This window comes from Bufo gargarizans, chromosome 2, assembly GCF_014858855.1.
Source record: "Bufo gargarizans isolate SCDJY-AF-19 chromosome 2, ASM1485885v1, whole genome shotgun sequence".
NCBI classification, from domain to species: Eukaryota; Metazoa; Chordata; class Amphibia; order Anura; family Bufonidae; genus Bufo; species Bufo gargarizans.
The window spans coordinates 478,158,604-478,184,087 of NC_058081.1; the positions used below are offsets into that span (position 1 = coordinate 478,158,604).

The following is a 25,484-nucleotide window of genomic DNA, read 5'->3' on the forward strand; positions in this document are numbered from 1 at the left end:
CTCCGTACATGTACGACGTGGCGATCAGGTGGGTGCAGGAGCTGCGTCCGCCCGATCCGTGGCAGGGGTCCGGCAGTCACTGATAGCTGGACCCCTGCTGCATGTGCTGGCATCGGTGAAAACACAGATGCCGGCGCATTAACCCCTGACGTGCCATGGTCTGCGCTGACCACGGCACATGCGCTATCCATGCTGGGATCGGAGCTGCCATCGGGTCTCTGCGTTGCTGTGACAGGGGCCCGATGGCATTAAAGGCAGCCCGATGCCTTCCTTAGGCATCGTGGATGCCTTCCGGGAGAGCCTGTGAGATCCAGGCCCCTGGATCTCCCAGGCAAGCAGGTTGTAAGTGTATTACACTGGTAATACACTTACAGCCAATGCTTTACAATACAGAAGTATTGTAAAGCATTGTAAAGGGGATCAGACCCCCAAAAGTTGAAATCCCAGAGTGGGACAAAACATAATGTGAAAAAAAAAGTTGAAAAACGTTCTTTTCCCAAAATAAATAAATTTACTTTATTTAAAATAAGGAAAAAAAGAAAAGTAGACATATTAGGTATCGCCACATCTGTATCGACCGGCTCTATAAAAATATCACATGAACTAACTCCTAAGATGAACACCGTCAAAAAATAAAATAAAATCTGTGTTAAAAAAAAAAAAATTTATGTCACCTTACATCACTAAAAGTGCAACACAAAGCAAGCAAAAATGTGTATGCCCTCCAAAATAGTACTAATCTAACAGTCACCTCATCCCACAAAAAATGAGCCCCTAACTAAGACAATCTCCCAAAAAATGAAAAAACTATGGCTCTCAGAATATGGAGACACTAAAACATGATTTATTTATTTTTTGATTCAAAAATGATATTATTGTGTAAAACTTAAATAAAAAGTATAGGTATTGCCACGTCCGTAACGACCGGCTCTATAAAAATACCACATGACCTAACCCCTCAGGTGAACATCGTAAAAATATAAAAATAAAACCGGTGTCAGAAAAGCAATTTTTTTTGCCTTATATCACAAAGTGTAATAGCAAGCGATCAAAAAGTCACATACACCGCAAAATAATGCCAATCAAACAGTCATCTCATCCCGCAAAAACTGAAAAAACTATGGTTCTCAGAATATGGAGACACTCAAGCATGATTTTTTTTTTTTTTGCTTAAAAAAATGATATTATTGTGTAAAACTTAAATTAAAAAAGTATACACATTAGGTATTGCCACGTCCGTAACTACTGGCTCTATAAAAATATCTAATGACTTAACCCCTCAGGTGAACACCGTCAAAAAATTTAAATGAAAACTGTGCTAAAAAAAAAACCATTTTTTTTTGTCCCTTTACATCACTAAAAGTGCAACACCAAGCGATCAAAAAGGCATATGCAGGCCCAAAATAACCGTCACACCTACCCAGGGCTTTTTTTCTCAGAGAAAAGGTGGTGAAACTCACCCCCCCCCCACCCTGGCCACGCCCCTACCCACCCCTAGGACCGCCCCTTTAGAGAACAAGGATGCAAGTAAAATTTGGGGGGGCTATAAAAGTCCAGCCCAGCAAAGAAACCCCCCAGATGGGGATGTTAATGGGGGATCTGGGGATGACACTGTTAATGGGGGATCTGGGGATGGCACTGTTAATGGGGGATATGGGGATGGCATCCACAGATCCCCCATCCTATAACAGTGCCATCCACAGACCCCCACATCCTATAACAGTGCTATCCACAGACCCCCCCCTTAACAGTGCCATCCACAGACCCCCCCACCCTATAACAGTGCCATCCACAGACCCCCCCATTCTATAACAGTGCAATCCACAGACCCCCCCCCCTTAACAGTGCCATCCACAGACCCCCCCCTTAACAGTGCCATCCACAGATTCCCCCCCCATAACAGTGCCATCCACAGACCCCCCCATTGCCGCTCCAGTACAGTTATAAAATGTGTAAAATTAATAAGGATTCTATTCATGAGGCCCCATCTATAGTAGAACATTCAATATAGCCATCCTACTCACAGGGCTGTTATCGTAATGCAGGCCGGCCGGGCAGACGAGCGGCAGCGTCACCGACTGACGTCACGTGCCTGCGCAGCCTGCTTCATTCATAAAGTAGGCCGGGCAGGCACGTGACGTCAGTCGTGACGCTGCCGCTCGTCTGCCCGGCCGGCCAGCATTAAGATAACAGCCCTGTGAGTAGGATGTGGCTGTATTGAATGTTCTACTACAGAGGGGGCCTCATGAATAGAATCCTTATTAATTGTACACATTTTATAACTGTACTGGAGCTGGGGGCTAGAGCACAGTGAACGCACCGGCCCCCAGCTCCTCCTCCCAGTCCCTCCCCACTGATACATCGCAGCCTGCGATGCTGGAGCATGGCAGGCTGCGATGTCAAAAGGTTTTGTATACCTTGAGGGGTGTAGTTTCTAAAATAGGGTAACTTTTGTGGAGTTTCTACTCTAAAGGTGCATCAGTGGGGCTTCAAATGTGACATGGTGTAAATAAACCAGTCCAGCAAAATCTGCCTTCCAAAAACCATATGGCGTTCCTTTCCTTCTGTGCAATGCCGTGTCCCCGTACAGCAGTTTACGCCCACATATGGGGTGTTTCTGTAAACTACAGAATTAGGGCCATATATATTGAGTTTTGTTTGGCTGTTAACCCTTGCTTTGTAACTGGAAAAAATTTATTAAAATAGAAAATCTGCTAAAAAAGTGAACTTCTGAAATTTCTCCATTTTCCATTAACTCTTGTGAAACACCTAAAGGGTTAACAAAGTTTGTAAAATCTGTTTTGAATACCTTGAGGGGTGTAGTTTCTAAAATTGGGTCATCGTGGTTTGGGTGGTTTCTATTTTGTAAGCCTCACAAAGTGACTTCAGACCTGAACTGATCCTTAAAAAGTGGGTTTTGGAAATTTTCTAAATAATTTCAAGATTTGCTTCTAAACTTCTAAGCCTTGTACTGTCCCAAAAAAATAAAATGGCATTCACAAAATGATCCAAACATGAAGTAGACATATGGGGAATGTAAAGTAATAACTATTTTTGGAGTTATTACTATCTATTATAAAAGTAGAGAAATTGACAATTTTTTGTAAATTTGGTATTTCTTTAAAAATAAAAATGATATTTTTTTTTTACTCAATATTATCACTGTCATGAAGTACAATATGTGACGAGAAAATAATCTCAGAATGGCCTGGATAAGTAAAATTGTTTTAAAGTTATCACCACATATAGTGACATTTGCAAAAAAATTGGCTTGTCCTTAAGGTGAAATATGGCAGGGTCCTGAAGGGGTTAAGGAGGTTTTCCGAGTAAAAATTTTTTGGGGGGCAAACTGCAGGGTGGCTGTTTAAAATAATAAAAATAAACTTAAACTAACCTTCCCAAGCCATTCAGATTTAGTGCTGCCTCTCCATCATCTCCCCCCTGACTGCAGCCATGACGGTGACGTGGTGTATACCCCACATGACCACTGCAGTCAGTTGGCACAGGAACACTGAAGCCAGTGATTGGCTGCAGCTGTCATGTGTGGTACTGATATGTTATGGTTGCAGCACTGAGGAGAGGACAGAGCAGCAGCACTGGATCAAAGGGGCTTTGGGAAGGTGAGTTTAGATTTGTTTTATTATTTTGGCAACCTCCCTACTATTTGACCCACAAAAATGTGTACCTTGAAAACCCCTTTAAGCAATGTGATAGGGCACTCTTATATTAGATATTTGGAATGAATCAGATTTTCTTGGGTAGCACATTTCAGAGAACTTAGACATGTGAAGTTGGATAATGGAGGTTATTAGTCTTCGATCTTGGGCAGAAGAAAAAGCATGGGTTGGGTGGTAGTCAGACATGAAGGAGAAGATTCAGGGTGGTGCAGCACTGTGGAGAGTGAGAAACTTAAAGGCTATGGACACCTTTGTGCACTAAAAACCAATAACCCCATATAATACTGCAAAGCAGCACATAATAAAATTGCACTTGTTTGTTTACTGGTATCAGCTTTGCTTCACATGCACTCAGAAATAGTGATGTCCGGTTCATGAAGGAATCGTTCTTTTGAATCCATTCTTTTCACTGAACTGGAGGAGTCGATTCATCTGACTGAGTTGATCCGTTTGAAACAGCTCAGTAGTGTGACGTAGCAGCAGGTCTTGTGTAACATGATCCTAGTAAAAGCCAGGCTTCCGCCAGCCCCTCCCCGCCCGTCCACCCCTGCAACCAATCAGATCTGTGAAGCGAGCACTAAGTCACACACAGTACACAGAGTCTAAGAATCTAGGCCCCCACTGATGTCATCACACTTTATTTATTTCCTTTACTGGCTATGAGCGGTGTGCTCTGATTGGATGCGCTCACAGCCAGGGAGAAGAGAAGCGCTCCAGTCTCCGCCTAGTATAACCAAATTGGCTAATTAGAATATAAAGCACCGAAATCAACGGGGGACAACAGCGGACGAACAGGGGGTCAGACATCAGTAGGGGCCGCCCTATAAGGTCAGACCCTAATTAGACTAGGGCTAAACAGATGAAAGGTCCTCTTTAAAGAATCGCGAGTCATCAGATAAGTTACTCAGTTAAAAGAATGGTGTGTCACCTCCAGTAGAACAATACACTGAGTCTAATGACCAGGCTGCAGCAGTGATAAGGGACAGTCAGCCAAGAAATGAGAGAAATGACACAGAGTTTAGATTAGAGGAGATCCTCATTCAGATTGAATTAACCCTTTAGGATCAAATTGGCTTCTCAAGGAGATGTATGTTAAAGGTACAGAGTAGATCACTTAGTTTACAGTTACCGACAATTGATGGCCCCAGAATTGTTGCTCTCATTTAGACGTTTGCAGTGACACCTAACATGAGTGGTGCAATCATAATTTACATACACATGCATATCTATTAGATCAGCCAATGTAATCACTTCGGGTGACACGCGATCAACTGTGTCAAAGCGTGTTACTGCGCATGCGCACCACATTCTGATGAGCTGTTGTCACAGCCAACATTGATAGCAGTCAGATCAGCCGACTCAGCAAGTGAATCGAATATTCGATTCATGATTCTGTTCTTTTTAATGAATTGATTCAAATGAACTGATTCATTTAAAAGATTTGAACTTCCCATCTCTACTCAGAAATACTCTGATATGAGTTTTGCTCACTGCTGTCATCTCCTGTGAGGCTCTGTGGGCATTCCTGTGGATTTCACAAGCACAAGCTCTGCTAAAACTACATTTTATTGAGCCGTAGAAAAGAGCCTTTTAGGTTTACTGTGTATTTGTCTACTGAATCACATAGCTAGAGAAAATCACAATAGGTAGACCTGTTGATTACTTGTGGTTTCTGACTCTCATGCAGTGTCCTAGGGTTTAAAACCCACTAATAGACAAGAGAAAAAAGGGCTTGGATTTTTGTTTTTTGTTTTTTTACATGGGCAGCACTATAGTTAGGGGGGCACTAATTTGCTGTATATTCATCTATTTCCAGGTGACTGAAGGCTATTTTGTTTTCTGTTGTCTTGAAAGAGTGACTCTACAATACAATAATGTATTCTTATTTCTTAGCAAGGGGTCTAATTATCAGATCTGTAAATCACTTTATTGAAATTATTTGTCAGCATCCACCCAAACATAAGCTGCAAAGATTTGACCACTAGGGGTCTCACTAGTCGAATGTGCTTAGGCATGGTCCAGCTCTCCCAGCAAATACAAGCAGGAGGAAGTTTGGGTGTGTTCTGGAGTAGCTGACGAGGAGACTTGCCAGATTCACTGCCTCTTCACAGATCTGCAAACCAACTTATCTTACTGTAACGCATTGTGCCCGCACGGAATCCAGACCCATTCATTGAACGCGTTCGCAGGCAAAAGTGAATAAAGTTGCTGCAAAATTGCGCATTTTTCACTGAAGGGATCCTTGAAGCATCCAGACCTTTTCTGCACACACTCGTCTGCAAGGGGCCTAAGTGTGCTCTCCCTCCACTATCTTATATGGCTTATTGATTCACCTCTCTCTAGTGCAGCAGTTCTCAACCTAGGGGTCGATCGGCCCTTTCCGGGGGGTCGCCTAAAGGCTTCCTATTGTGGGTCGCCCGCACAACGGCAGCAACCCCTTATCCTCGCGCACAGGAAGTGATGTTTTATTTGTTTTTCACTGCCTGTGCTTGAAGGAGCCTGACGTCTGGACGGGTAAGTCGGGCTGCCTGTCTGCTGAGGTCCGAGTTTTTTTCGTTAATGACACCACCGCTGGGCACCACTGCCACCAATGATTTAACCCCTTAGGGACCCATGACGTATCGGTACGGCATGGATCCAGAGTCCTTAAGGACCCATGACATACCGGTACGTCATTAGTTTAAAGTGAGATTGTGGCGCCCCAGGGGTTAATCCGCACAGGATGCCGGCTGAAATCATTCAGCCGGCATCCTCTCACAACGCTTGGGGGGGTCATATGACCCCCCCCCCCCCCCCCCCCGTATCGGCGATCGCAGCAAACCGCAGGTCAATTCAGACCTGCGGTTTGTTGCAATTTCTGCTGTTTTTGATCCCCCCCCCCTGCACCCCTGCATGATTTTAGCCTGGTGGGAGGTGCAGGGGGGGTGGTGCGGGCGGTGCAGCAGGCGGGATCACGATCCGCCTCCCGCCGAATAATCGTTGGTGTACAGTGGTTATACCAGGGTGTCAGCACATTGTGAATGGATGTCAACCGTTTAACCCTTTCCATACAGTGGTCCGTACGGACCACTGTATGGAAAGAATTAACAGTAAAATGCGGCTCCCTCCCTCTCCCATCGGGGGGCTGCTGTGCCTTTGCAGCCCCCCGACAGGATGGGGTGAGAGAGGGAGGGAGCCCCAGTCCTTACCCTTCCCCGTCTGCGAAGTTGTGGCCACAACTTCGCAGCGGGGGAAGGTTCCCATGGCAACAGGACGCCTTCTCAGGCGTCCTGCTGTCCATGGTGCTGAACAGATCTATGCTAAAGGCATAGGTCTGTTCAGACAAAGTGTAAGTAAAATACAGTACAGTACAATATATATTGTACTGTACTCTTATACAGACATCAAGTGGGTCTGGGTAAAAAAAAAAGTAAGAAAAAGTGGAAAAAAAAGTGAAAATCAAAAAACACATTTATCATTAATAAAAAAATAAAAAAAAATTCCCTACACATGTTTGATATCGTCCGTAACGAGCTGATCTATAAAACAGTCATGTTACTTTCCCCGCACGGTGAACGCCATAAAAATAAAAAAATAAAAACTATGCGAAAATTGAAATTTTGCACACCTTACTTCCCAAAAAAGGTAATAAAAGTGTATGCCAAAATAGTGCCAATCAAACCGTCATCTCATCCCGCAAAAAATGAGACCCTACCCAAGATAATCGCCCAAAAACTGAAAAAACTATGGCTCTTAGACTATGGAAACACTAAAACATGATTCATAACAGTAGCAAAATTAGTTATGACGTAGCAAGGAAAAAAATTTAATGATTGGGGGTCACCACAACATGAGGAACTGTATTAAGGGGTCACGGCTTTAGAAAGGTTGAGAACAACTGCTCTAGTGTGTATGCAGTTCCATATTAGCAAGCATCACAATTTTTCTGGTAGTTTTGAAAACTGTCTAGTCATACTGTTTTTACTGTATAGCTTCCTCTGATTTGTTGTGCAGTTGCAATAATAGGCATTTTAGGCATCATATAAGCCGCTTTTTTACCAGTTAGGAGATGCAGCATGCCTACCTGCCTACTGTCCCTCTTTTTAACCAAAGTCCCTCTATCACTTTTTGCACTGTAAAAAAGTTGTCAGCGTTTATCTCTGAGCCCCTGTATTCACTCATATAGCCTGTATAAGTGGAGCATCAGAGCTCCCCCTTGCCCTGCACTGCATAGCAGGACAAGGGCTTTTTCTTTACTACGCAGTGATGTCACTATCACAAATGGGCGATCTACAGCGCTGCCCTAGGCTTTTTTAGAGCCTAGGGCAGTACTGTAGACTGCCCATTTGAGCCAGTGATGTCACTGCGTAGTAAAGAAAAAGCCCTTGTCCTTGCTCACTGCTAGGTGGAAGTCTTTACCTAGCATACTCATGTAAAGCCCTTTAAGACCTGTGTGTAAAATGGCAGTAAATATCCCTTATGTTTTTTTGTTGTAGTGGTGAAGCAGCATTGATGTGATATGTAGCAACACCCTAAGGGTAAATGCACACTATCAGGTTTGCATGAGGATTTTCTGTGCCGATTTGCGTGCGGAAAATCTGCACCGTAGGTCATTTACATTGTATTCGATGAGAATTTGAAAATCTCATGCACACGATTTGTTTTTTTTTCCATGCGGATTTTGACTTGCGGTGCGGCTTTTAAAATCCGCAGCATGTCAATTTATTTTATTTTTCCTGACCGGATTTTCTCCATTCACTTCAATGGGGAGAGTAAAATCCACATCAATCCACACGTAAATCCACACCAATTGATGCGGATTGATCGCACAGATTGCGGCAATTTATGAGATCAGGCAATTTATTAATTCCCAAACTACAGGAATAGTGTATGTGGCTCAGTGCCCCTGTTCCAAATTATATGTTGGCAAGACATCACAAGAATTCCAACGGCGAATCTGCCAACATATAAGTAGTATCAATACTAAATCGGATACTACGATATCCAGGCATGTTAGAATTTTTCATGGGGGAGACACCAACTGTTTCAAATTTTGATGTTTATGCAAAAGGACACTAAGGTGCACGTTGGGGTGATCTTGATTGAATTCTCCTTCAAGAGGAAACTAGGTGGATTTACCACCTTGATAGCCTCAGCCCTGAAGGCCGGAATGAGGGCTTTACGTTTTCTTCCTTTTTAGAATAGTTCTCTGCGTAATGTATTTAATCCAACAGCAAGTGTGTCTGTCATTAAATGAGCAGTAGATAAATGAGACTCTGCTAAAATGTATTCAACCTGACTGTTTATGGTATTTTAAGTACAGGAAGAATATCTGTCTATGATTCTGCCAGGTTGAATACTTTGGTTATATACCAGCCCTTGAACCTTGGATTATATAGAGCAGGGTTGGCCAACCTGTGGCTCTTTGCTTCTTCAAGTGAGGCTCTAGCTGTGGAGCCGGGAAGCAGTCAGGCCGGCTCACTCTCCACCCCTTGCTCAGATCTCTTCTCCTGATCGGGTACTGTAACTCCAGCTGACTTTCCACTACGTCCTGATGCACTCAGTGTGAGAACGTAGTATGTGGAGACATGCACTTTGACCTGGAGTGCGTGTCAGACCTGCAGAGTAGCAGGTGCCCGAGCAGGAGCCCAGTGCCTGATCAGGAGAGGGAAGAGATTTTTTTAAAATTATAGAACTGGGGGAGGGGGGTGTCCTGATCTGGACAATGGGGGTCTGGTCTGAGCATGGGGGGGGGTCTTGGTCTGAGCAATGGGGGCCTCATCTGAGCATGGGGGTCAGATCTGAGCATGGGGGGAGTCTGAGCATGGGGTTTCAGATTTGAGCATGAGGGGCAGATCTGAGCATAGGGGATCTTGTCTGAGCATGGGGGGTCAGATCTGAGAAGGGGGAGATCTGAGGGTCTGACACTGGGAGTGTGATTTGTGTTGTCTAATCCGAGCATTGGGGTTCTTTTTTTGGGGGTCTGATTTGGAGGTCTGATGAGGTTTGGGGATCTTATTTTAGGCCAGATGATGATTTGGGATCTGATTTAGGAGTCTGATCTGAGGTCTGAAATTTATCAGACCTCAGATCAGATGAAAAATCTTTTTTTCTCTTATTTTTCTTTGTTAAAACCTAGGTGCATCTTGTAGGACGAAAAATACGGTGACTCATGTGTAAATGTATAGCTTGTGACTCCTGATAGTCATACTTTTTTTTGGCTCTTTGTGTCTATAAGGTTGGCCACTCCTGATATAGAGACAATGTCCATCCCCTGAAGATAGGGGTATTATAGGGAATGTTTCCCCACATCCTATGTATATGCAATAGCAAGCCCCAAGACAAATCTGCCAGTTAGGATAGAGGATGGGTGACACTCAAGATAAAGTCTGCATTGAGACTAAAGGACCTTAGAAAGCACTGTTATTGCTCTAGTAGGGTTATATTAATGCCAACACTCGGTTTAGATACTAAGTCTTGGAGCATGCACCCCCCCTTCTCGTCAGCGCCGGTCGCAGCTTCTGAGTCCCTATATAGCTGAGGGTAAGCTTGCAGGGTTTTATGTATCCTATGTACTGTGCTCTGGGAGACTAAGTCCGTGCGCAGCTGCATGAAGGCGGAAGGATGAGCCCAGAGCCTAAGTGTTGACGCAGGCGCACACACCCCATAGCCCATGCTGAGAGACTAAGTTTGCGCGCAGCCGCACTGGGGCGTAGGAGCGTGGCCTGAGTCTAAGTGATGGCGCATGCACACTGGGACGAGTGGCTCGTCTTGGGTTTTCTAGACTATGTCCAGGCGCAGCCGCACTGGAGCGGAGGAGCGCGCCCTGAGTCTAAGTGTTGGCGCATGTGTACTGGGACGAGTAGTTCGTCTTGGAGTCCAAGTATTGGCGCATGCGCATTGGGACGAACGGCGCACTGGGACGAGCATGCGCACTGGGACGAGCGGTTCGTCTTTGAGTTTCTAGACTAAGTCCGTGCGCAGCCGCACTGTGGTGGAGGAGCACGCCCTGAGTCCAAGTGTTGGCGCATGCGCACTGGGACGAGTGGTTCGTCTTGGAGTTCCTGCACAGCCGCAGATCAGAACAGCGGTGTTGGCAGGATGTAAGTCTCCACGCAGGTATCGGAGGCGTAGCCTAATCATAAAGTCACACCCATCTAGGTGACGGTGATGCGAGTAACTGTGACCTTTGGCTTCTCTATTGGCAGGACAATTTAGGGAATGACCCTCCCTTACTCGATGTGTTCATTGGCTCTCCAGCCTGCTGCTAGGTTGGAGATAGCCTTCATAAGGTTCAAGCGTCTTTATTCAATTCTGTCCGTTACCCCTGATAAAGCCAGATTAGCTGGCGAAACATGTTGGGGGGACAGTAATCAGTGTTTTTAGATTCCTATGTCCGAGTTAGTTCTGGCAACTAGTGCAGCAAATTACTAGTGAGCCATCCTAGAGTAAACATTGTTTGCCATACGGCATTATCCTTGTTAAAACATATACAGGACGATGCTGCACTGGTTTGCTAAAGCAAAGTCCAAGCATGTGAAGGCATGGGGAGTGCACCCCCGACTGACATTGCAGATGCAGCAAATATGCTTCAAAACTGACCGGGCACGAGATATTTTTAACCTAGTCTTTTGCTCACATCCACTTATAATTAGAAAAGTTTTTTAACTGATGGTAGTAAAAGTAAAGTTTTAATATCTGGGACAAGTGAGGTTATTAGCCTTACGCGCTTACGTGCACTATGACCTGACTATGTGTCAAGATACAGTGCAGCGCGGTACAGGCCGGCGGGTGACCATGGAGCGGTGAGTAATAGCAAGAGCTTCACTCCCGTTCCTGGTCACATGACACCAACGATTCCTCGATGCAAAAAATTTGCAACAAGGATTTCTTTGTGTCGAATTACTCAATTCAATCGAGTAATTGTGTCAGCCCTTGCCGGATCCATTGGCCTGCACCTCCATATTTATATTTGGCCTGATGTGTGCCATTGTTATATATATATATATATATATATATATATATATATATATATACACTTCCTGTCCCCAAAAAAAGTCGTCACCTGGATTTAACTAAGCAAATAGGTATGAGCCTCCTATTGGATAATTACTGAATGGGCAATTATCTTTCAGCTGGCAACAAGTTATTTAACCCCAACTGGTGCAATGAGTTGCTTCTCATTTCTTAAACAACCATGTTGAAAGACACATCTCTTGGTCATGGAAAAGATGTTAGTCTGTTTTGAGAAGGGTCAAATCATTGGCATGCATCAAGCGGAGAAAACATCTAAGGAGATTGCAGCAACTACTAAAATTGGGTTAAGAACTGTCCAACGCATTATTAAAAACTAGAAGGATAGTGGGGATCCATCGTATTCGAGGAAGAAATGTGGCGGTGAAAAAAATCCTGAATGATCGTGATCGGCGGTCACTTAAACGTTTGGTGAAATCAAATAGAAGAAAAACAGTAGAACTCAGGGCTATGTTTAATAGTGAAAGTAAGAGCATTTCCACACACACAATGCGAAGGGAACTCAAGGGATTGGGACTGAACAGCTGTGTAGCCGTAAGAAAATCACTAACCAGTGAGGCAAACCAGAAAAAAGGCTTCAATTTGCTAGGGAGCATAAAGATTGGACTCTTGAGCAATGGAAGAAGGTCATGTGGTCTGATGAGTCCAGATTTACCCTGTTCCAGAGTGATGGGCGCATCAGGGTAAGAAGAGAGGCAGATGAAGTGATGCACCCATCTTGCCCAGTGTCTACTGTACAACCCTGTGGGGGCAATGCTATGGTCTGGGGTTGCTCCAAGAATGAGGTCAGTTGACTACCTGAACATACTGAATGACCACCGTTTATATTTTTAGTTTTTTACAATGTTCACCTGACAGGGTAGATAATGTGATATTATAGAGCAGGCTGTAACGACGCGGCAATACCTAATATGTCTATTTTTTTTTTTTTTTTTTGGGATTTACACAATGTTTTTGTCTCTCCATTTTCTGAAAGCCATAATTTTTTTATTTTTTTTGGACTATTGTCTTAGGTGGGGTCTCATTTTTTGCGAGATGAGTTGATGGTTCTATTTGTACCATTTTGGGGTACATATGACTTTTTGATCGCTTGGTATTAAACTTTTTGTGATGTAAGGTGATTAAAAAAATGTTTTTTAGCACATTTAGTATTTTTTTATTTTTGCGGCATTCGCCAGATGGGTTGGATCACATGCTATTTTTGTAGACCAGGTTGTTACGGACACCGCGATGCCTAATATATGCTTTTTTTTTTTTTTTTTTTTGCACAATAAAAGCATTTATAAAAAAAAAAATCATGTTTTTGTGTTTCAATTTTCTGAAAGCCATATTTTTTATATTTTTAGTTGATTGTCGTAGAAAGGGGCTCATTTTTTGCGGAATGAAGTGACAGTTTGGTGCTAACTTTGGGTACATATGACTCTTTTGATCACTCTTTTGGGCAAAATTTCTGACATGGGTGCCAGCATCGATGTTTGCCGTTTTAAGCAAATTGTCAGCTGTGTATTACAGCTGACACCCTGATCCCCTTGGCCATCCTGAACGGGGAAGGGGGAAGTATTGGCTGCCGTCCTGAAGGGGAGGGGGGCTACACTCGGCCTTCCTGAACTGGGGGGAGGGGTCATTGCTGCCGTTCTGAAGGGGTGGGGGGGTCACTTGCACAGCTCGCCGCTCAGCCATCCTGTACTGGGAAGGGGGGGTTATGTGTCCATACTGAACAGGGGAGATGGGGTTGGGGGCATGTTCCCTACATTAACCCATTAACCATTCAAGCATTGGGCTGCTGCCACAGCAGAGCAGCAGCCCGGTGGTTAGCCCCTTCCATACTGAGGTTCCTAAGGACAATGGCGCATGGAAGGGGTTATGTTTGCAGTTTGAAGCTGGCTGTCAGCTGTATGTTAAAGCTGACAGTCTGCTGCACTGCTCTGCCATCCTGAAAGGGGGGCAGATGACGGATTCTCTGTAAACTCACCGAGAGCAGCCTGCTGTGCATAGGATGCACGGTAGGCTGTAGAACAAAAAAAGAAAGATAAATACAACCAATTGGAGAAATTATTATTTATTTATTTTTTTACAAAGGTGTCCATATCCTTTAACCACTTCAGCCCCGCTAGGTGAAACCCCCTTCATGACCAGGCCACTTTTTACACTTCGGCACTACACTCCTTTCACCGTTTATCGCTCGGTCATGCAACTTACCACCCAAATGAATTTTACCTCCTTTTCTTATCACTAATAGAGCTTTCATTTGGTGGTATTTTATTGCTGCTGACATTTTTACTTTTTTTGTTATTAATCAAAATGTAACGATTTTTTTGCAAAAAAATGACATTTTTCACTTTCAGCTGTGAAATTTTGCAAAAAAAACGACATCCATATATAAATTTTTCGCTAAATTTATAGTTCTACATGTCTTTGATAAAAAAAAAGATGTTTGGGAAAAAAAAAATGGTTTGGGTAAAAGTTATAGCATTTACAAACTATGGTACAAAAATGTGAATTTCCGCTTTTTGAAACGGCTCTGATTTTCTGAGCACCTGTCATGTTTCCTGAGGTTCTACAATGCCCAGACAGTAGAAAACCCCCACAAATGACCCCATTTCGGAAAGTAGACACCCTAAGGCATTCGCTGATGGGCATAGTGAGTTCATAGAACTTTTTATTTTTTGTCACAAGTTAGCGGAAAATGATGATGATTTTTATTTATTTATTTTTTTCTTACAAAGTCTCATATTGCACTAACTTGCGACAAAAAATAAAAAATTCTAGGAACTCACCATGCCCCTCACAGAATACCTTGGGGTGTCTTCTTTCCAAAATGGGGTCACTTGTGGGGTAGTTATACTGCCCTGGCAATTTAGGGGCCCAAATGTGTGAGAAGAACTTTGCAATCAAAATGTGTAAGAAATGACCGGTGAAATCCGAAAGGTGCACTTTGGAATATGCGCCCCTTTGCCCACCTTGGCAGCAAAAAAGTGTCACACATGTGGTATCGCCGTACTCAGGAGAAGTTGGGGAATGTGTTTTGGGGTGTCATTTTACATATACCCATGCTGGGTGAGAGAAATATCTTGGCAAAAAACAACTTTTCCCATTTTTTTATACAAAGTTGGCATTTGACCAAGATATTTTTCTCACCCAGCATGGGTATATGTAAAATGACACCCCAAAACACATTCCCCAACTTCTCCTGAGTACGGCGATACCACATGTGTGACACTTTATTGCAGCCTAGGTGGGCAAAGGGGCGCATATTCCAAAGTGCACCTTTCGGATTTCACCGGTCATTTTTTACAGATTTTGATTGCAAAGTACTTCTCACACATTTGGGCCCCTAAATTGCCAGGGCAGTATAACTACGCCACAAGTGACCCCATTTTGGAAAGAAGACACCCCAAGGTATTCCGTGAGGGGCACTGCGAGTTCCTAGAATATTTTTTTTTTGTCACAAGTTAGCGGAAAATGATGATTTTTTTTTTTCTCTTTTTTCCTTACAAAGTCTCATATTCCACTAACTTGCGACAAAAAATAAAAAATTCTAGGAACTCGCCATGCCCCTCACGGAATACCTTGGGGTGTCTTCTTTCCAAAATGGGGTCACTTGTGGCGTAGTTATACTGCCCTGGCAATTTAGGGGCCCAAATGTGTGAGAAGTACTTTGCAATCAAAATCTGTAAAAAATGACCGGTGAAATCCGAAAGGTGCACTTTGGAATATGCGCCCCTTTGCCCACCTTGGCATCAAAAAAGTGTCACACATCTGGTATCGCCGTACTCAGGAGAAGTTGGGGAATGTGTTTTGGGGTGTCATTTTACATATACCCATGCTGGGTGAGAGAAATATCTTGGCAAACGACAACTTTTCCCATTTTTTTTATACAAAGTTGGCATTTGACCAAGATATTTTTCTCACCCAGCATGGGTATATGTAAAATGACACCCCAAAACACATTCCCCAACTTCTCCTGAGTACGGCGATACCAGATGTGTCACACTTTTTTGCTGCCAAGGTGGGCAAAGGGGCACATATTCCAAAGTGCACCTTTCGGATTTTGCAGGCCATTTTTTACACATTTTGATTGCAAAGTTCTTCTCACACATTTGGGCCCCTAAATTGCCAGGGCAGTATAACTACGCCACAAGTGACCCCATTTTGGAAAGAAGACACCCCAAGGTATTCCGTGAGGGGCACTGCGAGTTCCTAGAATTTTTTATTTTTTTTCACAAGTTAGCGGAAAATGATGATGTTTTTTTTTTTTTTTCTTACAAAGTCTCATATTCCACTAACTTGCGACAAAAAATAAAAAATTCTAGGAACTCACCATGCCCCTCACAGAATACCTTGGGGTGTCTTCTTTCCAAAATGGGGTCACTTGTGGGGTAGTTATACTGCCCTGGCAATTTAGGGGCCCATATGTGTGAGAAGTACTTTGCAATCAAAATGTGTAACAAATGGCCTGCAAAATCCGAAAGGTGCACTTTGGAATATGTGCCCCTTTGCCCACCTTGGCATCAAAAAAGTGTCACACATCTGGTATCGCCGTACTCAGGAGAAGTTGGGGAATGTGTTTTGGGGTGCCATTTTACATATACCCATGCTGGGTGAGAGAAATATGTTGGCAAAAGACAACTTTTCCCATTTTTTTATACAAAGTTGGCATTTGACCAAGATATTTATCTCACCCAGCATGGGTATATGTAAAATGACACCCCAAAACACATTCCCCAACTTCTTCTGAGTACGGCGATACCAGATGTGTCACACTTTTTTGCAGCCTAGATGCGCAAAGGTGCCCAAATTCCTTTTAGGAGGGCATTTTTAGACATTTGGATCCCAGACTTCTTCTCACGCTTTAGGGCCCCTAAAAAGCCAGGGCAGTATAAATACCCCACATGTGACCCCACTTTGGAAAGAAGACACCCCAAGGTATCCAATGAGGGGCCTGGCAAGTTCATAGAAATTTTTTTTTTTTCGCATAAGTTAGCGGAAATTGTTTTTTTTTTTTTTTTTTTCTCACAAAGTCTCAATTTCCGCTAACTTAGGACAAAAATGTCAATCTTTCATGGACTCAATATGCCCCTCAGCAAATACCTTGGGGTGTCTTCTTTCCAAAATGGGGTCAGTTGTTGGGGGTTTGTACTGCCCTGGCATTTGAGGGTCTCCGCAATCATTACATGTATGGCCAGCATTAGGAGTTTCTGCTATCCTCCTTATATTGAGCATACAGGTAATGAGATTTTTTTTTCCGTTCAGCCTCTGGGCTGAAAGAAAAAAATGAACGGCACAGATTTCTTCATTCGCATCGATCAATGTGGATGAAAAAATCTCTGCCAAAAAAAAAAAATGGAGGGGAAAGGCGTCTGCCAGGACATAGGAGCTCCGCCCTACATCCATACCCACTTAGCTCGTATGCCCTGGCAAGCCAGATTTCTATATTCGCATCAATCGATGTGGATGAATAAATCATTGCCGGGATATTTTTATATATATATATATATATATATATATATATATATACAAAGTGCTTGCCAAAGCATAGGAACGCCGCCTCCTCCTCAGCTCGTATGCCTCGGCAAACGTATCTGTCACTGCAGAGGAGAAAATCCCGTCTTGCAGCGCCGCATACACCGACTTGCGTGTAATCTGACAGCAGCGCAATGCTTCTGTCAGAATGCACATCGGTGCTGCAGCTAGTAGATCGGTTGGTCCACCTGGAAGGTAAAAAAAGAAAAAAAAAAAAAAGAAAAAACCAGGCCACAACGCAATAATTTTATTAACTTTGGAACAGAACATGTAACTTTAACTTTTGGAACTAAACATTAACCTGTTTGCTTACCTGTTTTTTTTTTTTTGTTTTTTTTTTGTTTTTTTACCTTTATAGAACAAACCTCTCCTTCCCCATGGGTCAATGTGCAAAGCGCAAATCGCCCAAAGATGTGGCGAAGTGCGTTATGCACTTTGTCCCATGTGAAAGGAGACGTTTGCAGCAGCTGTGAGTGAATGGGCCCTAATAGCCCTGTGTGCCTATCCTGGTGAGATGATCCCTATGCTAGGTGTACCTGTGTGTGGTACTTTCGGAAACACTCCCCTAAGCATAGGGCAGGGTGGTCGGGACAGTCAGGACAGAAATAGCGGGTGTCACGCCTTATTCCACTCCTGCTACAGACACGACATTTTTTTCGGGGTGGCGGTCGGTTTGAGGTACCAGCAACGACACTGGGGAAGTGTCGCTCGTGTAGACGGCTAACTACACTGGTGGATGGGGCCACGGAACCTCCTGGATACAGGAGGTTCGCGATGATCTCTTCCTGAAATTTGAGGAAGGATCCAGTTCTCCCAGCCTTACTGTAGAGAACAAAACTATTGTACAGAGCCAATTGAATTAAATATACAGACACCTTCTTATACCAGCGTCTGGTGCGTCGGGAAACTAAATACGGAGCCAACATCTGGTCATTGAAGTCGACCCCTCCCATGTGGAGGTTATAGTCGTGGACTGAGAGGGGCTTTTCAATGACACGGGTTGCTCGCTCAATTTGTATTGTCGTGTCTGCGTGAATGGAGGAGAGCATGTAAACGTCACGCTTGTCTCTCCATTTCACCGCGAGCAGTTCTTCGTTACACAGTGCGGCCCTCTGCCCCCTTGCAAGACGGGTGCTAACGAGCCGTTGGGGGAAGCCCGCGCGACTAGTTCACGCAGTACCACAGGCGCCAATCCATTCTAGAAACAAATGCCTAAAGAGGGCCACACTTGTGTAGAAATTGTCCACATAAAGATGGTACCCCTTGCCGAATAAGGGTGACACCAAGTCCCAAACTGTCTTCCCACTGCTCCCCAGGTAGTCAGGGCAACCGACCGGCTCCAGGGTCTGATCTTTTCCCTCATAGACCCGAAATTTGTGGGTATAGCCTGTGGCCCTTTCACAGAGCTTATACAATTTGACCCCATACCGGGCGCGCTTGCTTGGGATGTATTGTTTGAAGCCAAGGCGCCCGGTAAAATGTATCAGGGACTCGTCTATGCAGATGTTTTGCTCAGGGGTATACAAATCTGCAAATTTCAGGTTGAAATGGTCTATGAGGGGCCGAATTTTGTGGAGCCGGTCAAAAGCAGGGTGGCCCCTGGGACGGGAGGCGGTGTTGTCACTAAAGTGCAGGAAACGCAGGATGTCCTCAAATCGTGTCCTGGACATAGCAGCAGAGAACATGGGCATGTAATGAATCGGGTTCGTGGACCAATATGACCGCAATTCATGCTTTTTTGTCAGGCCCATGTTGAGGAGGAGGCCCAGAAAAGTTTTAAATTCGGAAACTTGGACTGGTTTCCACCGGAAAGGCTGGGCATAAAAGCTTCCCGGGTTAGCGGTGATAAATTGTGTGGCATACCTGTTTGTCTCTGCCACGACTAAGTCTAAAAGCTCCGCAGTCAAGAACAGCTCAAAAAATCCCAGGGCCGAATCGATCTGAGTTGTCTCAACCCGAACTCCAGACTGGGCGGTGAAAGGGAAAACTACGGGTGCGGCTGAAGTTGGGGACTGCCAATCAGGGTTTGCCAGCACCTCTGGGATTCTAGGGGCTCTACGGGCACGTCTTTGCGGTGGCTGCGACGGGGTCACTACTGCACGTGCCACCGTACCAGCTTCAACTGCCCTTCTGGTGCTCGCTACTTCACCAGGTTGTACGGCAGTGCTGGTACTAGGTCCAGGAAGGGCTGGGCTGCTGGTGTATGCCTCACCACGTAATCCGACAGCACCAGCCCCACTCTGCTGCTCTTGAAGCGGATCCTGCGCAACCTGCGGTCTAGCGACACAGGGCCGGGTACGCCTGGTGCTATCAGGGACCTCAGCCTCCTCGTCCGAACTTTGGTTCAGAGAGCCACTGCTTTCTACAGGTTCGTATTCTGACCCGCTGGATTCATCAGATGAGGGTTCCCACTCCTCATCCGACTGGGTCAGAAGCCTGTAGGCCTCTTCAGAAGAATACCCCCTGTTAGACATGTGGGCAACTAAATTTCGGGGTATTCCCTGAGACTACCCAAGAAAAAAAAAGCAAGCCTGTCTTACAAATGGGAGGCTAGCGAAGTACCGGAGGCCGCTGCGGTTGATAAAAAATATCAAAACTGATTTTTTTATCGCCGCAGTGCGTGTAAAGTGAATGTGCAGCGATTTTTTTTTTTGTCACTGCGGTGGGGCGGGCGTGGGTGTACGCACGTGTGGGCGACCGATCAGGCCTGATCGGGCAAACACTGCGTTTTGGGTGGAGGGCGAACTAAAGTGACACTAGTACTATTATAGATCTGACCGTGATCAGTTTTGATCACTTCCAGATACTATAAAAGTACAAATGCTGATTATCGATACGCTAATCAGCGAATAACGGACTGCGGTGCGGTGGGCTGGGCGCTAACCGATCCCTAAACTACCTAACCAAGGGGCCTTAACTATACTGAAACCTAACGGTCAATACCAGTGAAAAAAAAAAGTGACAGTTTGCACTGATCACTTTTTTCCTTTCACTAGTGATTGACAGGGGCGATCAAAGGGTTAATTGGGGTGATCTGGGGGCTAAGTGTGGTGTAGTGGGTACTCACAGTAATGATGTGCTCCTCTGCTGGAACCAACCGACCAAAAGAAGGAGCAGAGGAGCACAGCAGCCATATAACCCCATCATATTTACTAATATGTGGGGTTAAATGGCTGCTGATTGGATTTTTTAAAAATCAGCAGCCTGCCAGCCAATGATTGTGGCCGGCAGGCTGCTGACTAAATACTTTGCTTCGAAATGCCGGCCCGCGATGCGCATGCGCGGGCCGGCTGTGACGTAATCTCGCGTCTCGCGAGAAGACGCGCCGATGCGTCCAGGAGGAACAAATCAACCACCTCCCGGACGCATCGGTGCGTACAGCGGTCGGGAGGTGGTTAAAGAGGACCTTTCACTACTCTACAAACTAAAAACTAACTAGATCAGTGGCAGAGCGGCGCCCAGGGGTCCCCCTGCACTTACTAGTATGCCTGGGCGCCGCTCCGTTCTCCCGGTATAGGCTCCGGTGTCTGCGCTCCCTCTGACTGATTTCTTGTAGGAGGCGTGTCCCTTGCTGCACTGCTGGCCAATCGCAGCGCACAGCTCATAGCCTGGCTATGAGCTGTGCGCTGCGATTGGCCAGCAGTGCAGCAAGGGACACGCCTCCTACAAGAAATCAGTCAGAGGGAGCGCAGACACCGGAGCCTATACCGGGCGAACGGAGCGGCTCCTAGACTTACTAGTAAGTGCAGGGGGACCCCTGGGTGCCGCTCTGACCACTGATCTAGTTAGTTTTCAGTTTGTAGAGTAGTGAAAGGTCCTCTTTAAGTTGTTTTTCTATAGTAAATGGCCAACCAGTGCAGTGAATGAGACAGGGCAGCTGGTGGACAGATAGATGACCCTGGCTGCTGCATTCAGGATTGATAGGAGAGGGCAGAATTTAGTGAAAGGAAGACTGATTTGTAATGAGTTACACCAATTAAGTTGAGAATCTTTGCATTACCCTTTCAACAGTAATATCATATAATAGCTTTGGTAATTCATGTTTAATATTGCTTTTCTGTTACAGGAGGACTCTGTTAAACAGATTTTGATCTACTGCAAAGAGCAGCGTCTATTTCAAGAACTTCACCCATCAATTCATAAATGTTTTGAGGACTGCGCTATTGAAGCAGTACATTCTGCTTGTCAGGTACATAATTGTTGACAAGAGGGGCATTCTGTGAAGAAGAAAAAATAAAATCTGCATATTTGTTTTACCCATTACAATACAGTGTGTGTAGGTTGCAATTTCTCAACAAAATGCAACAAATTAAATTTGTTTACAAAAGTCCATTGACTTGCCTTAACTGAACTTCATCAAAAATGTTCCGCATGTAAACATACAAAAAAGCTGAGCAGATTGATATATATTTTTGTGGGAAAAGATTTAGTAAAAACCTATAAGTTATATATTTATATATTAGCTTTTTTTGCACCTCCTGTGAATACCGTTACAGGAGGGAGAAGTTACCAGTGACTGACAGCTATGTCTTATGCAGACCATGCTGTCAATCACTGATAACCCCTCCCTCCGGTACCAATAGCTTTTCACAGGAAGTGAAAAAGGCAGAGCAGAGATATAAATGTATAAATTAGAGGTATTACTGAATGTTTTCCCACAAAAATATATATCAATCATCTCAGCTGGTTACATACTGCCTGCAGATTGCATTTCATCTTATCGTGACAGGTTTATTTTAAAGAAGTTATTTAGTTCTGAAAAAAAAATCATATAGGAAACTATTAGGGAATTTGGAATTAAAAGATGTCCTCATCTATATGTCTGAATGGAGAGTAGTTCCAAAGCTCATCTCTCGCTCTGGAGGACCTGTCCTGTCCTGCATTACACAGACTACCCATTTTGAAAGGTAAATGTATAATCCTTAACCCCTTCACTACCAGCACCGTTCATGTACAGCGCTGGAGCAATGGGCAAACATGGCGCCTCCTCACGCATGCAGCAGTAAACAGCAGAGACCCGCAGCTAGTGACTGTGATCTACAATAATGTCGGTCGCAGTCATTAAAGCCTTTAAATGCTGTGATCAAGTGGGATCACGGCAACTAAAAGGTGATGAACCTATTGGCATCCTCTGCTGCCAATGAGGATGCCAGTAATTGAATTCAATGACCTAGGTTTCGCTGAAGAGACCAAGGGTATTGAAGCTGCAATGCAGGTGGCAGGCCAACATAAGAAATGAGCAATTCTGAACAATAAATTGATGTTAAAAATCTATGATTGTTCAGAATATATTTTTATTTTTTTTATTTTGTAGGCTCAAATACGAGCCACAAAATCATAACAAAAAAGTTTTTAAAAAAAACGTTTACAATATATAAAAAAGTTAAAAACTCATACATTTTTTAGTCAACCTCCTTTCCGCAGAATAAAGAAATAAATATATAAGGTTCAAAAAATATAAACATCATGGGTATCACCGCGTGTTTTTCAAATATGGCGGAAAAAAAATGTGTGAACATATATTCTCAACTTATATACAGTACACACAGTCACTGGGGTATTCACCTAGTGTTAGGTGAATCTGCCACATTTATTGGGATCAGACACTTCCCAGTGCAGCATCTGTGTAGAATATTGCAGTTACAGTCCATTCATTTGAATGTAATGGAGTTGCAATACCCTGCACCAATGCTACAAAGTAAACAGCTTGCAGGCGAAGAGGCCACAGCACTCACACTGGCGCTAGTGCTTCTTCACGCAGCTGATCAGTGTGTTTACCAAGAGTCGGACCCGCACTGATCAGATATTGTTGAATCATCATGAGAATAGGCCATCAGTACCCTGATCCTGGAAAACCTCTTTAAGCCCTGGTACATTTTACAATGGGGTTGTCTTCACTGTTTTTTCTCAACTTTCTTTTATAGTCGGAGAATAATATTCTCAGTCAGTTGGATACATATAACTTGACAAATTTTGGCCACTTGGTGTCCAGTGTTATACTGAATTCTTGGCCAAAAGATGACCATGGAAAATGTGCACAAGACAATGATAGAATTGTACAGCACTTGTTACAGTGGGATGATGCTGCATATATATTTAAACTTTATGGTAAGTTTATTTATTTTTTATTTTTTTAATTGCTAGCCACTGTAACTCCCTCCACCTTGTATACTTCTTCCTTTACTAGCCCCTCTAGTGCCATCTTTGCTCCACCTTGTCTTCTTACTTATTTTACATGCTTCATATTACCTATAAATTATACACCCCAACTACATTTAAACACCTATCAAACATGGGTTGCAGTGACCCTCCTTATGACAGAATTCCCCACATTCGTCACTTTTTAGTAGCTGTTGTAATGGGACAAATCACTGTGTGAAAGTGACTGGCAGGGGGCATTCACTTGCACTGCACTGTACTAGTTCTGGATTTTTAGTATGGAATCCACACTGAAAATTAGGAACAAATACATAACATTTTCACTATAGGGTATTGGTATTTGGGGGGCACTGACACTTTATCTGTATCGGGCCTAGGAATTTTGGATTTTGGCTTGGGAATGTGTTACTATACTGCAGTCCTACATCATCATCATTTTGCATTATCGTTTTTATTTATCCTTTTTATCACTTTTATTAGTAGCATTAAACTATCATTTGGTGCACTGATGAGAACAGGGACCAACTATAAAGCAGAACAGAAAGTAGATAGATAAATTAGTATTTTGCGGTCAGCAAAAAATAAATCCGCAACAAATACGGCTGACGTCTGTGTGCATTCCGTATTTTGTGAAACGGAACAGCTGGCCCCTAAGAGAACAGTACTATCCTTGTCCGTAATGTGGACAATGATAGGACATGTTCTATTTTTTTGAGGAACGGACATACAGAAACGGAACTGAGTAACTTGAATGGTTCCACATACGGTCCGCAAAAAGAACGGAAACGGAAAGAAAATATGTTTTTGTGCATAAGCCCCTAGGATAACTGGCACAAAAGATGGGGAGAGGGTCATACAGAAACAGGATGTGAACTGTATCTTACAATGCAGAATGCAAATTGGGCAGTGTTACTATGTTAGGCTCTGTTCACACATCCATCAAAACCACTTTAGAAACCACTGCTCCAGACACCACACGTGCTGTGGTACGAGCGGCTCCACCAGACTTGATAAAGGGGTCATGCACCCCGAAACGCGTTGTCCTGAATAAACCAATTTGTTCTCGATCTCTGGTTGTGGATTTGCGCCCATTATTCTGTCCGCTTTCTCTTGGACCTTCTTGGTCCACCAAACCTACAGTTCCCACACTCACCCTTTTGGCGGTTCGGCACCGACCAAAGGGTGTTTTTTAGGACAGAGCCGGCGGCACCAACCAACCCTAATATCTACTCAGCTCTCATTGTAGTTGCATCCAATAGGTGCAACTTTAACAGGTGAGCACATTACCTCTCGTCTGAAAAAAGGAAAATAATCCCTTACATATTCACCCTATGAGCGCCTTCTCTTTCTTTTTGTCTACAACCGCTGATTTGAGGAAGAGGAAGAATAGCTTAGCAGGCACAGGTGTTCTTCCCATCAAAATAACAAACACTTGGTGGAACCTGACTGATCCCATTATAAGTCAGTTGGGTCCACCAGGTGCCTAATGGTGTCAGTCATATGACATGTCTCTCACTTTGGAAGAGAAAAATGGATGGCTTGACGGAAGTGTGAACAGAGCCTTACTATTATTAGAATAGTGAGGTCTCGCTCGCTGTTTAGTGGGCCTAGGCAGCAATACAAAGTACAGCAACTATACAGTGTAAGGTGCTGTGCTTGGTATGCTGTGAGGAGGCCACTTGAAACAGCTGCTCAGCGGGAACCGTACCCCCACCAGTCCTGAGCATGCAGATGCAGCTTAGCTAAACTTGATGGTTAATGCGTTACAGGGGTTGTCTCACTTCAGTAAGTGGCATTTATCATGTAGGGAAAGTTATACAAGCCACATACTAATATATTGTTGTCTGGTAGCCGGGACCGTGGGAGCTCACATAGGGTAGTGCTTTTTCATATTGCTTCCTTTGCTGGCTGGATGCAGTCCATCAGTGGTGGTCGTGCTTGCACACTATAGGAGAAAGCGTCAGCCTCTCTGGTGACCGGGACCGTGGGAGCTCACATAGGGTAGTGCTTTTTCATATTACTTCGTTTGCTGGCTGGATGCAGTCCATCAGTGGTGGTCGTGCTTGCACACTATAGGAGAAAGCATCAGCCTCTCTGGTGGCTGGGACCGTT

The 25,484-nt window shown here is 44.1% G+C and overlaps 1 protein-coding gene across 1 annotated transcript in view; it reads left to right on the top strand.

Annotated features, from left to right (window-relative positions):
* RNF213 (ring finger protein 213) overlaps positions 1–25,484 on the top strand; it is a 355,180-nt gene that overhangs the window by 154,102 nt on the left and 175,594 nt on the right. Inside the window, 2 exon segments of the mRNA XM_044281121.1 lie at positions 21,280–21,402; positions 23,138–23,321. Of these exon segments, the coding sequence (XP_044137056.1) occupies positions 21,280–21,402; positions 23,138–23,321 (307 nt within the window).